This window comes from Glycine soja, chromosome 16 (genome assembly GCF_004193775.1).
Source record: "Glycine soja cultivar W05 chromosome 16, ASM419377v2, whole genome shotgun sequence".
NCBI classification, from domain to species: domain Eukaryota; kingdom Viridiplantae; phylum Streptophyta; class Magnoliopsida; order Fabales; family Fabaceae; genus Glycine; species Glycine soja.
The window spans coordinates 6,661,628-6,676,991 of NC_041017.1; the positions used below are offsets into that span (position 1 = coordinate 6,661,628).

Consider the following 15,364-nt stretch of genomic DNA (forward strand, 5'->3'; position numbering starts at 1 on the left):
TGGTTCAAACTTAAAAAAAGGATAGACCCATACTCGAATTAAGTAGTTCTTCTGGAAATTTGCCACTGATGGCTAAAATTGGTGGAGCACAAAAGATGAGGATGTGACACTTGTAATGATGGTTTTCTGTTTCTTATTTTTTTAAAGAAAAAAGAAAAAAAATGATTGTTTTGTGAGAAGTTACTGTAACTTTATTGATCATTCAAAAGTACTCAATTTATCCATACTCTTCTTTAAGTGTCAATTGTACAATAAGAGTCAAGCCCTGACACAAATCACATAATAATTTACCCATACCTCAATGGGGGAGCCTGAACCTCACCACTCACATTTTATTACATAGATATGTGATAAAAAAAAATAAAAAAATACATGTAAACATATAGGGCTATGCATGAAATTGCGCTGCAGAGAATCACAGGAAGCAATAGAGAGTGAACAATGAATTATCAAATGGTAGGAGGAGTAACAGTGCTGACAAAAAAGTCCTCATCAATTTTTTCATCGTGGCAGCACTGGAAGGTGGTGAGCACGTGCATGTTGCGGCGACACTCGGGGCACGTGAGCCTCTCTGGGATTCTCCCCATTGAATGAGAGAACTCAAACCTGCAGCAAGGACTAACAATTGAATGAACCATGTCGTAGTGATTCTTAAATGCTGGTTCAAACCCATCTCTGTCAGCAAGTTCTTTCCACACAGCATCATACTCCACCAAGGTTTGCAACCCGGTTGTGGCATGTCCATTGACCACAATGTGAGACCCTCTTGCCAGAACAATCCATCCACCCTGTTTGTCATAGCTCAGAAGCTTCTTGATTTCCTGCATCACGTGGTCATCGTCGTCTGTTTGCTTGAGTTGAAGCTTGGAGAAGAGCATGCTCTGAAGACGGGTCCAGAAGAACCATATCATGCTCTGCTCTGACCAGTATTGAGTGTTGAGCTTATCACGAATTATGGTGTCAATGATTTTCTGCACTTGCTCCCTTTTGTTGCTTTTCCCAACATATACCATCTCTAGGGGTATTTGTGTAGCCGTTGCAACTCTGCGGGCTTCCTTCACAAATCTTCTTACCCATTCAGGATCATCCCCTCCGAACAAGAAAATGTATTTTCCATCCTTAACCTGTGCAATCAGAATTTGACATTAATTAATTTTCAAGACAAGAAAGGATAGTAACACATTCTGCATTATTCTCTGGAATTTATGTTAAACTCACTAAATAGAGAGTGAGATCCATGTCATATATATAGTGGACTTGAATGTATTTTAGTTAATAGTAGTGTTTAAGAAAAGAGAGTGAATGTATTGCTCATATTCACTCTCTTTTGCAAGATAGCATGTGAAATAGTCCGAGGTTTTAAGCTTGACCGGTGGATGAAAACATGTAGCAATCTATGTTGGGTCAGTTAATGGTACTACCTACAAAGACTGCAGTGTGCTGACACATAGGTTAGAACTTAAAGGGCTCATTTGGTTCTATACGATTTTAACCATTGAGTTAACATAATTTTGCTTTTGGGTTGGGGCTGTGTTGTTAAACTTTTCATGATGACATTCCTATGGAATAGGCTGAATTGTATATATAGTAAAATACAATAGTAGTATGATCACACTAACAATAAAGTGTTTTGATATACAGAAATATATGCTTACCCAGTTCAATATTTCTTGGTCAATGCCATCTACTAGCAATTCAAGTCTCCAGGTCTCTTCCTTCCATAGAGCTTCTTCTCTAGAACTTGTGAAAGGATAGGCAGCACTTCCCCAAATCCACATCATGTGAATAGCATTGGGGCAAGAAACCCTTCCTTGTGGGTCCAAAACCACAAGAATTGGCTTATTCTTGTATTTCCATTCTCTCTGGATGAACCAGATGACTGGCTTGCCTATCAAAGAAGGATGATACACTGAGTACCATGACATGCTTTCTTGCAGAATCTCAAACTGCTTTTGCTTTGGTTCTATCCATTCAGAGTTAGGGTCCACAATTGGAATCCAAACCAACTCATATCTACTCTCCATTCTCGGTGCATGAGCCTTTGATTCGTTGTAGATTTGTTCAAGAATCAGAAGCTCGTCGGTGGAGATCTCCATGCCTGAAAATAGAAGCAGAACATTCTTCCTTCTCAGTGGCTCAAGGCTAACCTGTTTGTTTCCATTAATTATACAAATATTAGCATCACCTACACAACTTCTCATAATACTAATGCATCGTATACATGATCGATCTAAGAATAAAACAACTTTAGGTTTATATTTTAAGTTTATTAACAAAAAAAAATATTTATTATTAATTTTTTTAAAATAAAAAGCTTAGATATATTGATAAAAATATCACAGAACAGACTCTAATCATATAGGTAATTACTGTGTGTTAGAAAATCAAACCCTTTTCTTGGTAACTCCATCATATAGAGGTAGAATATCATCCTGCGCATAAATCAGAGCCTTGAGAACCTTCATGTTGTCAGTGTGAGGTTTTGAAAACAATTCTCGTAGCATTTGGTAAGCTTCAGCATCCATTTTTTTCCCTACAATTGAATGATGATGTTAAATTAGCCGGCTAGCTTAGGGGTTATTTTTGGTTTAAGAAAAAGTATTTTGTTTTTATTTTCTCTTTTTACTTTTTAATTAAAATGATGTTACTTTGTTTGCTATCTTACAAAATTTACAACATAGAAAACAGTAAAAACAACTTAGTATTTTTTTCATTATTTCCTATACAAACTTTCAAAAGAAGGAAATGATGTAAATAATGTGACACTGTTGTAATTAAAAATAATGACAGCAGAAAACACTTCCTGTTGATATTATTTTAGTTTTTATTTATTTATCAATGGATAGAGAGAGAAGGACATAAAAGTGGCCTACCAATATGTTCGTGGCAACTATTCAGCAGCTGCCTGAGATGGTCGACTATGTTTTTGAGCTTGAAAATCAATGTGGATAGCTCCCAAGCATCAGTAGATGTGAAGATCCTGAAACAGTGTTTTTGATATATTATTTGTGTCATATTAAACAAAGCCTGCCATGTGCTAGCCAGGTAAAATGACAAAATTGTAACTTGTTCATACATATGACCATCTGTCATGTGCCTTGGTAAATTAATCATAAGGAGAATTCAAAAATCAAAATGCTGATCATGTATGTGCTAACAAATATAAAAAAAAAATTTAAATATATTTTTTATCTCTAATAAATATTTAATTTTTATGTTTATTTTTTAATAAATTTTTATTTTACATTTAATTTATAATGAAACACTCGTTTTATTTTAGTTTTTGACACTTATTTTTAGTTCCTAATAAATTAATAAATTTTTTATTTTTTTAATATACTTTTTTTATTTGTTATTAATCGAAACTAAATCAAAATTCACTAATTTATTAGAAAATAAATATAAAATTCTTTAATTGATCAAAGATTAAAATAAAATATCAATGACCAAAAATAAAAGTATTATTTTATTAGAGATTCAATATAAAATAAAAAAACTAAAAAAAACTAGCGTACCCCATTGCCCAGAGGCTCTTCGCTATGCGAAGTTATAAAATAAAAATTTATTAAAAACTAAACACAGAAATTAAATATTTATTAAAAATCATGAACATATTTAAGCCTAAAAAATAGTTGAAAAATGATGGGAAAACGTACTCATAGCCAAGGATAGTGAGGCTTGTAATCTGCGCTGCACAAGCCACAATACTTCTAGTGGCCCAGTAGGAAGCAACTGGTATATAGTTATAGGCAGTGGTGTAGGCTGAGATGTCTTGTGTAATGTATTGAGCTGGAAGATCATGGAACTCTATGACACACTTGGTCACCTCCAAGATGTTGTTAACTAGATCATTAAGGGTATCAAACCGTGGTTTCAGCGAGCTTCCATGCTCCATGATACTAGGTAGTAGCTTCAGAATTGCCATTGATTTAGCAAGCTGGTTAGTGTCATGAATTTGTGCAAGGAGCCAAAATTCACCATATGTCAGAGCAAAAGCGGCTAAGGCCAGCACTATCTTCACATCCCACTTATAGATTGTGAGCATGTCAAATATTGCAATTGTTGTGGAGTGTGCATCTACACCGTTGAGAGTCTTGTAGGAAATCTGAAATTTCATGTTGGTTTTGATATTGTTACGTAATTTGTTACATTGATGGAAATTATGCATGCAGCTGATCCCAGCCAATACTAATGAGGAAAATAATTAAGGTTTGAAGTGTTTACTAAGATTAAATTATTATACATACATCTGTTTTAATTACAAATTAAGAAGCAAGAGCAAAATATCTGTTAAGTAGTTCAAACTCTTGTGATAGTTTATCAAGCCATGTTAACATTGTTTCAGCGATTACACAGAGAATGTTATAAAAAATTTGGTCTATATCACACCTCACAGGAAATCCTATCAATCTTAGCAGATAGAGCCTCCAGCATGTTTGTGTGGCCAGGACGGTGGCTTCTGTCTTCGACATGATCAGCACGTGTAAGGGCAGCCTGAAAAATTGTACAGGTTAATCAAAAGATAGAAAAATCTTAGACAAATCCACATCTTAATTAAAACCAAACTTTCCTTTCAAAAAAAAATTAAAACCAAACTTTAATGACATTATCTTTTTTATTTTAATTGGGGGACCAAAAAGTAAACACGAAACAAGACACTTGATTTGTTTCTCTTAAAAATTTTCTTCACATAACCATTTTTTTTTTATTTTTTACTTAAATATATTTTTTATTCCTATTTAAATACTTAATTTTTGTATTCATTTTCTAATAAATTTTTATTTTAGGTTGAATTCTTAATTTAATTTTATTTTTGCTCTTTCATATTTTGTTTTAATCTATAATAAATTAATAAATTTTATGTTTATTTAATAATAAATCAACGAATTTTGTTTTAGTCCCGACAAATTATAAGTAAATTTTTTTTATCAAAAAACAAATACAAAATTTGTGTTTATCATGAATTAAAAAAATATTAAGAATCAAAAATAAAATTATTATTTTACTAAAGATTCAATATTATTAAAAAATAAATACATAAATTATATTTATTGTGGATCAAAAACATATTTAACTCCTTAGACTATTAGCATCATACCGTTGTAGCACTATCAGAACTCAAGGTGGAATATATAAGAACATCCTCAACTATATGGAGAAGTGGCCTGACATCATATTCTATCCCCTCAGGGCTATGCTCTGCCACTATTTTCTTCACCAAAACGCTGTCATCAGATATTGCAGCTGCAGGCATGGCTCTTCCACCTTTTATCAGTTTTTGCATAGCACCCAGCTTGCCAATGCTATTCATTGTGATCTAAAGATAAATAATTCTGGCTTTGAGGCGAAGAAGAGACAAGGCTCGTGTTGTTGCGTTTCAAGTGCAATGTGTTGTGCCTACATATAATAGATAGAAAGGAATAAACCCCAAATGAATCAACTTCCTTTCTTTCCCCATAGTTAAGTTCTTGGGACGTTAAGAGGGAGAAAGAAAGGCTTAAGCTTCTTTTGTCCCCTGCCCCCACCTCTTCTCTTCAGTATGTACCAAGTCAATGAAATGAAACTTCACCATGAATCTAAATTGTATAAACTCATTGACAAAGGCTTAGAAATAAGTGTAATATACGTTTTGAATTGGTATGAGGAATAGTCCTACAATTATATGTACTATACTACTACGTACTATCTTAAGAAGGTATAAAGTAGACAAAGAAATAGTGATGTAGACAAAACGTGATGATAAATAGATCCCCCAAAACTAGGCTCCAAGTTATTTGGGTTAAGTATATATAATTGCTATGATAAATAGATCCCAAAACTATGCTGAGTAAGTATATATAATTGCTATACATAATATATAATATGAGATTTTTATTTAAAATTAATTAACAATAGGAAGTTGTATAATAGATACATAAGTCATTCTTTCTTTAAAAAAATTTGTCAGAAAATGTAAACCTACTAAAATAAGTGAGAATCAAAATGAACAATGAACTATGATATCATATTAGATTTCAATTTAAAATCAATTAATATTAAGTGAAGTTATTCAATAGATATATAAATTTCATTCCAAGAATTGAGACAAATGATGTGAGATTTTTTATCATATAAGACTCACTTACCTAAGTCGTTAAAATTAAGAAAAATAATTAATAATATTAATTTTTTGTTTTATATTTTTTTCTAAAATTATCCTTGTCATTTTTTTCTTCTAATTATTTCTAAATACATCTTTTCTGTTATTTCAATGAGAAATATTTTTAATTTAAAAATAATTAATATAACAGACACTATAAATGAGATCTTATAAAAAAAATGAATATTATTTTTAACTTAGTTTTATAGATAAGAATGAAGTATTGTATAGATGGGCCCGATTACACCTTTAGCATCTTCCGTCACATTTTTATGAAGCTTTTAATAAATGGGAAGCTACCGCGTAGCAAATTGTGTCTTATTAGGCGTCAATATTGAAACAACCGTAATGAAACCATTGTGGTAAGTGGGAAACGTGTTTGAAGGCCGTTAGTATTGAATGGTATGCTTCTTTGCTTTGATTCCAGTTTTTACTTGCAACATCAGTTCAGAATATTGTATGCCATAATAAGAAGGCAGAAAACACAACGGAAAGATTTTATGCCTTTCTCTTTCTAATAAAGTATGAAACCAACCCACAAGGGTTAAATAATACCAACTAAATAAAATTGAAACTTTTTATCAAAATAATAAATAAAAAAATAAAAATTACACAAATGATACAAGTTGAAAATTATTTATCAAATGAAACAAACTATTGTAGCAGGTGAGAAATCTGTCCCTCTCAACTTGATTTCTCACATGCTATTTTTTTAATTACCTTTTTTATTTTATTTTTAAAATCCAATTATGAAATTGATTTATTATTTTTTTATGTTTTTTATTTGATTTAAATTTTTTATTAATATATATATATATATATCTTAATTTATAAAAAAAATATTTTGTATATGTTGTAGGTTAATTATATATTAATTTTTTTTGTTTAAAATTCTTTGCAAACCTTTATATGGTGTTGTCAATTCCACACAAAGATTAATTTCAAATTAATTTATTTTAAAGAAAACACTTGTAAACCATTTGTATCAAATAGTATTTTTCTAAAAAAATATAATTAATCCATAAATAATATATTTAGAATAGATGTAATTTGAAACTAAACGTACCTAAAAAAATATGAAGCCTAATTTATCTAAATTGAAGAAGACGAAAAAAATAAAGAAAGTTTAGATAAATAACTCATGGAGGTGAGTTTTGATCAAATGTTATTTTATTTATGTTTATGATGTTTCATCAATCGAATGTTAGTGTAGTTTCATAAATATAAATCTGGGTTAAATACAAATTTTATTAACAACAAATTTATTTTAATTTTTAATAGAAAGATTAAAATATTTTAAAATATGGAAATGAAAATCCACTCTAGGAAAATATATTTCAATCATACAATAGTTTTAACTTTTTTTCATTATATTTTCATTTTAAAAAAATTGTGGATGTAATGCTATTTTGCATGATGGAAGAAAAAAAAAATATGTAAATATCATAATCCTCAAGGACTAATAGGAATAAAGTAAAGAATCTTAAAAAAAAGTAACAACAGAACTCCAATGATGAATTGTAAGTTTATTCTAAAAGAGTAACAACTAGTTTGCACAATAACTACATAAATTCATCACGCAACATAACAATGATCTCATAAGTTATCTTTAGTTTCTTGGTTTGTGCAGTAGAATAAGGATTTCATCTAGAGAATGTCCAAAAGTTGCATTCAACTCAATCAGACGTTTGGTACTAAATTCTGAATAGATAAAAATATTTTTTCCTCATGATCATTGCATTTGAGCTCTATACAGTTGTATTCAACACAACCATCACCTACGTAAATTGGTTGATGATAAAAAAGATTAAGTAAAATTTTACAACCTTTGTTGGCGTTAAAAATTGTTTTTCTTAAGGCATCAAGCAACATATCCTCACTTATTCTGATGACTTTAAAATCACTAAGACATTCAAACATTATCCCTTCATATGATGTAATTATGTCACCATTGCAATACATAGAGCAGATACACTCTCCATGTTTTAAGTAATATGGTGAGTATCAGACAAAGGTTTTAACTTTTAAGTTACATCTAACCCTTATTGTTATATATATTAGGTGATCAATTATTCTCCCATGAATCATACCAACGGTTGAGATTACATCGACAATATAAATAGTTTAGATTGAATCATAATTAATTACAGTTGATTTACGTAATTCAAAAAAATAGTGTTTAGTCAAATTGTCTCATAAAAAACATTGTACAGACACATTGTCTCAAAACAAGCAATGTGAGATCAAATAGTCTGGAAAAAAGCAATGTGGGGTCAAATCGTCTTAAAAAAAGTAATGTTCAATCAATTCATCTTAGAAAAATACAGTGCTCAATCAATTAAAGCATTATTCAGTTTTCAATCAATTAATAAGGACAAACTGACAATCATCATAATACATAATAATTTAACAAGGGCAATTAATGTTGTATGTGTCCACCAGTTCCACATTTGGGAGGTTGTGTGTTTCTTGTTGGCTATCGATGTACTTGTTCATATTCTTGTGGTTGAAATTGTCCTATTGTTCCTTCAGGACGAAGTCATTAATATTTTGTTGATTGGCTGAAGAACTAGCGACAATAGTTTGGTGAAAGGATGCAAACAAAGATATGAGTATACTTTGCATGTACACATAAGCAAATTTTGGTGTTTGAAGATTTGCACCTATGAAGTTGCTCATAAAGTCTTCTCTGTTGAAGATTTGCATATTGTAGCCATAATCTTGATGATGATGTTGTTGTGGCGTGAACTCAAGAGTAGAATGTACAACACCCTTCAGCTAACTATGGTCAATTTGTGGATGAAATCTATTACCAACATGTGCAATGAGCAATACTTATGTATTGACCCTATAGAATTATTATGTACCACCAATAGAAAATCTGATGGTGTACTCATTCTACTCATGATACAATGTTATATTACAAAGGAAAGTGGAACATACAACATTGAGAAACTCAAGGATGTCATCAAGCAAGTTGCACCTCTAGGGGTTTCCCTTATGAAATTCATGAATCACATATGGTCAGACGATTATTCTTTCGACAATCGAGCCATATAAAATATTCAAAAAATAATAATCGAATATGAAATAACAAAGTCGAAAAAGTGATGAAGACATGTTAAAGGAATTTAAAAGAATCCAATTACGAAAAATGATTCTGCCCAATAGAAATTTTAGTTATTTTTAACAAACAGGTAACCCAAACAGAAGAAGACTTGTCTCCTGCATAACATATTTCAATTGTATTTGTTAATATGTTTCGTTATTCTCGTTTTATTATATTTTGTTTATTATCCATCTCTCATCTTAACTACCATAGTGTTTTAATTTATGTGTATTATATAACTGAGATATAGTAATTAATTATTTATTTATTGTGTTCTTAACCAATTTAATTTTTTAAAATTATTTATCATTTTTTTTAATTTATTTTAAAACTACTAATTAATTTTCTCATTTTTTAATTAATATATAACAAAATAAAACTGCCAACAAAACATAAATTTAACTTCAGAAAAATTCACAATTTGTTTGATTGTCTTTAGTTTGTAATTTATTTAAGTACTTGTATGATGACTAAAAAATTATATCATATTGATTTTTTTATTATATTATTTTAAATTTTTTTTAAATAATAATTTTTCTTTAAAAAAATCATGTTAAGAATTTTGGTGAAAAACCCGAATTCTCAACAGTTTTTCGAAAATAAATTTGGAAAACATTATAAATTCGGATCTCCCAAATATCTTTTTGGTAAATCACAGGGGAATTGTATGTTTTGGTGTGTGTGTATATATATATATATATATATATATATATATATATATATTTATATTGTTTGTTTGTTTTTGGAAAAAAAATCTCCTCACTCATTCACGACATTGGCTCCCATCTTTGCTCTCGATTTCTGCACACACGTGTGGCATCGCAGTCATATACATCAATGTTCTGTACGGATGATTTGGTTCAAAGAGACCAAATAAGGTTTTATTTTTAGTTTTAGTTTTTGATTTCGAGATATGAAAAAAGTGTTTTATTATTTAACTGCATAAACATTTGAAATCATTTATTATTCAAATTAATTAATTTGGATTTTTATCTTTTTTAATTTTTAAATTTTATTGTTATTAAAATAAACAATTATCCAATTATTTTTTTATTTTAAATTTGAGTATGTTGGCCAAAAGTTAGAGATCCATTTAAAAAGTTGATCAACTACACGATTTTTGCTTCATAATTTATATGACTCCTCCTTTAATTCTTTTAAAGTCTTTCAATTTTTTTTTGTTCGGTTTAAGAATTTTTCTTCTTTTTTTATTCGATTCTGAAGAATAATTAGAATCAATTTAGTCATGTTTTCATGCTCCAATTGAATACTTTCTTCTTTTATTCTCACGTAAGATTTTTTTTTACTTAATTACATTTTTTATTTCCAATTTTTTATTTTTTGGATGGATTTTATTCTAAAATTTAACATATTTTACTTTCAATTTCTTAAAAACCTAGCAAATTGTATCTTTTGTGTTGGAGTCACAAGGCTTGTTTCCTAGTTTTTTTTTTAAGAATCTCTTTCCCATCTGTATTCCATTTTGAAGAGTAACTAGAACTAGTTCAATCACATTTTCATGTTTGAATTGAATGTTTTCTTTTTTACTATTCTCATAGAAGAATTTTTTGCATTTTTGTTTTATTTTTTTTACAGAATCCCCCCCCCCCCCCCAAATGACATATTTTACTTCTAACTTTGTAAAAACTTACAAATTTTATATTTGGTTGTTGTGCTAATGAGACAAGCTAAAAATAATTACACTTTTATCTTCAACTTTTTGTTTTTAGTTAATTTTACCCTCAATTTTTTCATTTTTGGCAAATTTTACCTTTAAAAAGAAGTTGAGGTAAAACATGTTAAATTAATTTGTTGGAAGTAAAATATGCTAAACATAAATATGACATAGATAATATTGATTTAAAAATATGATAGTAATTACATTAAAATTTCATTTTTTTATAAAACAAATCATAAAACATCACAAAAATTTAAATCTTATTCAAAAATCTTTTACAAGACATGTTCTTTTAGCAAATAAGGAATACAATTTTTTTTGGTGAGTCAAGGAACATGATCTATATCTTAGGTTGTTATTTTATTATGGGTAGAGTTGGGTAACAAGGTACTTATATATGTCTAGCTTATTACAAATATAACCAATTCTTGGTCCTCGTAGAGACTTTTAGTGTAGATATCTGCCAACAGGTCAATATAGTTGACAAAACATGTGACAATGTCTCCTGACTTGATTTTCTCTCTAACGAAATGACAATCAACCTCAATATGTTTTGTTTTCTCATGGAAAACTTTAACAAAGACAATATGTAGAGTTGTTTCATCCATATGAGCTCACAAGTTACTAAAGTCATGGCCCTATGTTTTGCTTCTTGCTTTTCCAAGATACTAAGTTTCCTCCAATTGAAACATAATACTAAGATGTGGATCTCCTATTACTAGGTAAGCTAGCCTAATCAATATCTAGTAGCCAACTACCTAAGCATGTCCCCTATCAACATAAATGAGGCCTTTGACTAGAGCATTCTTAATGTTTTTTCAAGATTCAAACAACTACATCCCAATGATTTTGGCAAAGATAGTTCAAGAACTGACTTAAAATTCTTATATGGGAAAGTAATTGTCAGATCGTTTAATTTTCCAACCAATTTCTTGTATCTCCCAGGATTTGATAAGTGCTCCACCTGATGGTAGCAATTTGATACTAGGATCCATAGGAGTGTCCATGGGTTTGGCATTCAATAAGATAGTCTCTTCTAGGATGTCAAGAGCATACTTCCTTTAAAACATTACTACATCATCCTTGGACTAAGCAACTTTGATACCTAGGGTGAAAGGTACTATTTCAAGCTAATAATACCATCCACATAGACAATGAGATAGATGCATCCTTGAGGTGAATGACAATAGAAGACAATTTGGCTTTGTTGTGAATTATAGCAAATTGCTGTACAACAATACAAAATTAACCAAACTAGGCTCGTGGGACTATTTTAGCATTTCAACCATTGATGAGGGCAAAGAGTGATCTATAGTGCAAAAGAGATTAGATATAGTTATGTAGTGGATCCTTATGGTCTTAGAGCATGAGAGACATGTTAATGAATCAAATCAAATCAATGAATATATGTCAAAATGAGAGGGATCAAAAGGTTGTGTAAGTATGATACTATTGAGGATAACTCAATGGAATCGATTAATACTACTATTAGAAAGGTATCTTAATTAAGGTCACTCTTAGCTCGCCTTAGTTGTAGCCTTAAAGAGCAGTGTTCAATCTCATATCGACTAAAGATATATACGACTTAAATAGAACTTATAAAGTTTGGGTAATTCTCAGCTTAGAAATCGATTTTGTGGGGTTGAATTATGCCCTAAAATGGTATAAGAATCTATAATAGTTTCAATGTTAGGTCATTTGCATTACCACGCTTTAGGTTGGTAGCCCTAAGGGTGAAGGAAATGTTGGAAAGTTGCCTTAATTGTGGTCTTTCCTAGCTTCCCTTAGTTGTTGCTTATTTAGTGGCTACCTTAATTACAGCCTCAAGGGAGGTGCGTAGTCCCACATCACCTAAAGATATGGCTTAAATAGAACTTAGAAAGCTTGAATAATTCTCACCTTACAAAGTCAGTTTTGTTGGGTTGAGTTATGCTTTAATCACAAATTCTAAGAACTACTACCTATACAATGAATCTATTTTCATTAATCCATCACTTAAGAACCTCATAGTTAAGTGTGTTAGACAGGATGACCCCCCTGGAGTAATTTTTTATTTTTTTATCACCCCCTAGAGCAAATGCCACGTCATTGACTTGGTTAAACATGATGACAACCAAAATAAAGAATATAAAAAATAAAGGGACAAAAATTACCCAGATGTTAGGAGTACCAAAAATGCAATAAAGACTTGCTTGAATTACTCCATTTTAATGGGTTGGTTGATATGTATGTAAATTTTATTTATTTTAACATGATATTTGGTTTGAAAGGAAATAATGTGAATATTTTTATGAAAGTGGATAACATGAAATCATAAAAATAAGGAATTCTCCTCCCTTAATCTAGCAGTTCATTTTGCCAATTGATTTCTATACCATTTGGTCGTCTAAATAACGAGTCATGTACACTCTAATCTCTTCAGACTTTGCCTTCAAGATGAGGGGTTGTGTACCTTTCGGTCGTCTAAATATCAAGTCATTATCTCTCCAGGCTAAGCCTTTAAGATCGAGGGGGTCCATTCCATCATGTCGTCTAAATATCAAGTCATTTACACCTTTTCGTCTCTTCAAGCTTTGTATTCAAGACTGAGGGGTTGTGTACCCTCTGATCGTCTAAATACCAAAACCATTTACACCTTTTATTCTTTTTAGGCTTTGCCTTCAAGACTGAGGAGTTATGTACCTTTCAATCGTCTAATTATCGAGTCATTTACACTTTAATCTCTTTAGACTTCGCCTTTAAGATTGATGGATTGTCTACCTTCTCGTCGTCTAAATACCAAGTTATTTACATTTTAATCTCTTCGGACTTTGCCTTCAAGATTGAGGGGTTGTGTGCCCTTTGATGGTCTAAATACCAAGTCATTTACACATTTTCATCTCTTTAGGCTTCACCTTCAAGATTGAGGGGTTGTGTATCTTTTGTTAGTCTAAATACCAAGTCATTTACACCTTTTAGTCTCTCTAAGCTTTGCCTTCAAATATGAGGGGCTTTGTACTTCTAATCGACTCATGACTGATTGTTCTTCAATCTGGTCCATACTTGAAGTTTGACCGACCCATTTTGCAAGCTTGCAAATATATTTGCTTCCTTTAAAATTAGATCCACCCTTGATAACATTCCTATCATATCTTATACTAAATGTATTTTTTTATATCTTATCATATCTTATACTCATTGATTATAGAATTAAGATATGATAATACTATGGCTTAATGGGGTATATATAAGGCATGTTAGGCCTAAAAGGGTAAAGGCAAAATACATTTGATGCTTTGGTTAGGCAACCTTTGACCCTAATTAAGGAAACCCTATTTCGAAACAAGTTCCAACTCTACAATCTACACTCAAGCAACTTGGAGAATTAGATTACTTCTTGATTATTGAAGTAGAGTATCTTATGGATGGTTATTATCCCAAGCCAATTATTTGTGATACTTACTTGACAAGGGTCACATGATTGAGGCTAAAGCTTTTACACTTTTGTGATTGGGGAGTGCAAGCTCTCCAAGTGTTGTGTTGATTACATGGAAATTCCTAGGGATGACAAAAAAATTGAAGATATCTATGTATAAGAAACAAGTAGTGTAAACAAATATCTGTTACTTATGAATACAAGTATTTCAACTATTCGTTAGTTAATGGAGTGAGGATGGATATTGTAGAACCCACACCCATGGGTACCTACTACTCTTAAAATTACCTATATATATATATAGAGAAAGAGGACATATCTTATATGAAAGTGAGAAGATTAAATTTGAACTGTATAACCATAAATAGAGGATTGAGATTTAATGTCAAAAAAGTCCGATGACATTTAATCTTGATCGTTCATGTTTTGTTCTATTGTTCACATTTGATCATCTTATTCTCATGTAAGATAACTTCCTCTCATATGACATGACATATCATATGAGAAGAAACTATTTTAGATGAGAATGAGATGATTCAATCTATAACTAAACATGAACGATCAAAATTTAATGACATGTGATCACTTAAAAAATCATGTAATATTTTTAAAAATTAATGTGACTTTTTGATATTAAATCTTAACCTTTCGTATATGATTATACAACTCAAATTTAATCATCTATATATATATATATATATTGATTTAATAATAAGATTGTTGAAGAATAAAATATCAATTGTAAAATGGAAATTGAAGTTATTTTTATTATATTTAGACTTAAGGAATTGAATTGATATTTTTATTAGACTTATATTTTAGATAGATTAATTTTTGTTAATTAATATTTTAAAGACACCAATGTTATTTAAATTTATGTTCGCAGTTAACCTGTTTTAAAGAATGTAATTATCGTAGAATTATTAATTATTATATATTTTTCTTTGTTTTTTATTAAAAAAGATTTTTTTTTAATTTTTTTAATATTCTCGAATAGTTTACATTAGGGGCTTTGCAATATGC

General features: G+C 30.1%; 1 protein-coding gene across 1 annotated transcript; it reads right to left on the bottom strand.

The window, feature by feature from the left end:
• Nucleotides 1-194: 194 nt before the first annotated feature.
• LOC114389128 (protein SIEVE ELEMENT OCCLUSION B-like) lies at nt 195-5,381 on the bottom strand. Its single transcript, XM_028349729.1, has 7 exons — nt 5,099-5,381; nt 4,390-4,494; nt 3,657-4,105; nt 2,874-2,980; nt 2,391-2,533; nt 1,656-2,147; nt 195-1,124 (listed from the first exon to the last, which is right to left on the bottom strand). Exons 1-7 carry the CDS (start codon nt 5,309-5,311, stop codon nt 450-452), a joined length of 2,184 nt encoding a protein of 727 aa, XP_028205530.1. The 5' UTR covers nt 5,312-5,381; the 3' UTR covers nt 195-449.
• Nucleotides 5,382-15,364: the final 9,983 nt, after the last annotated feature.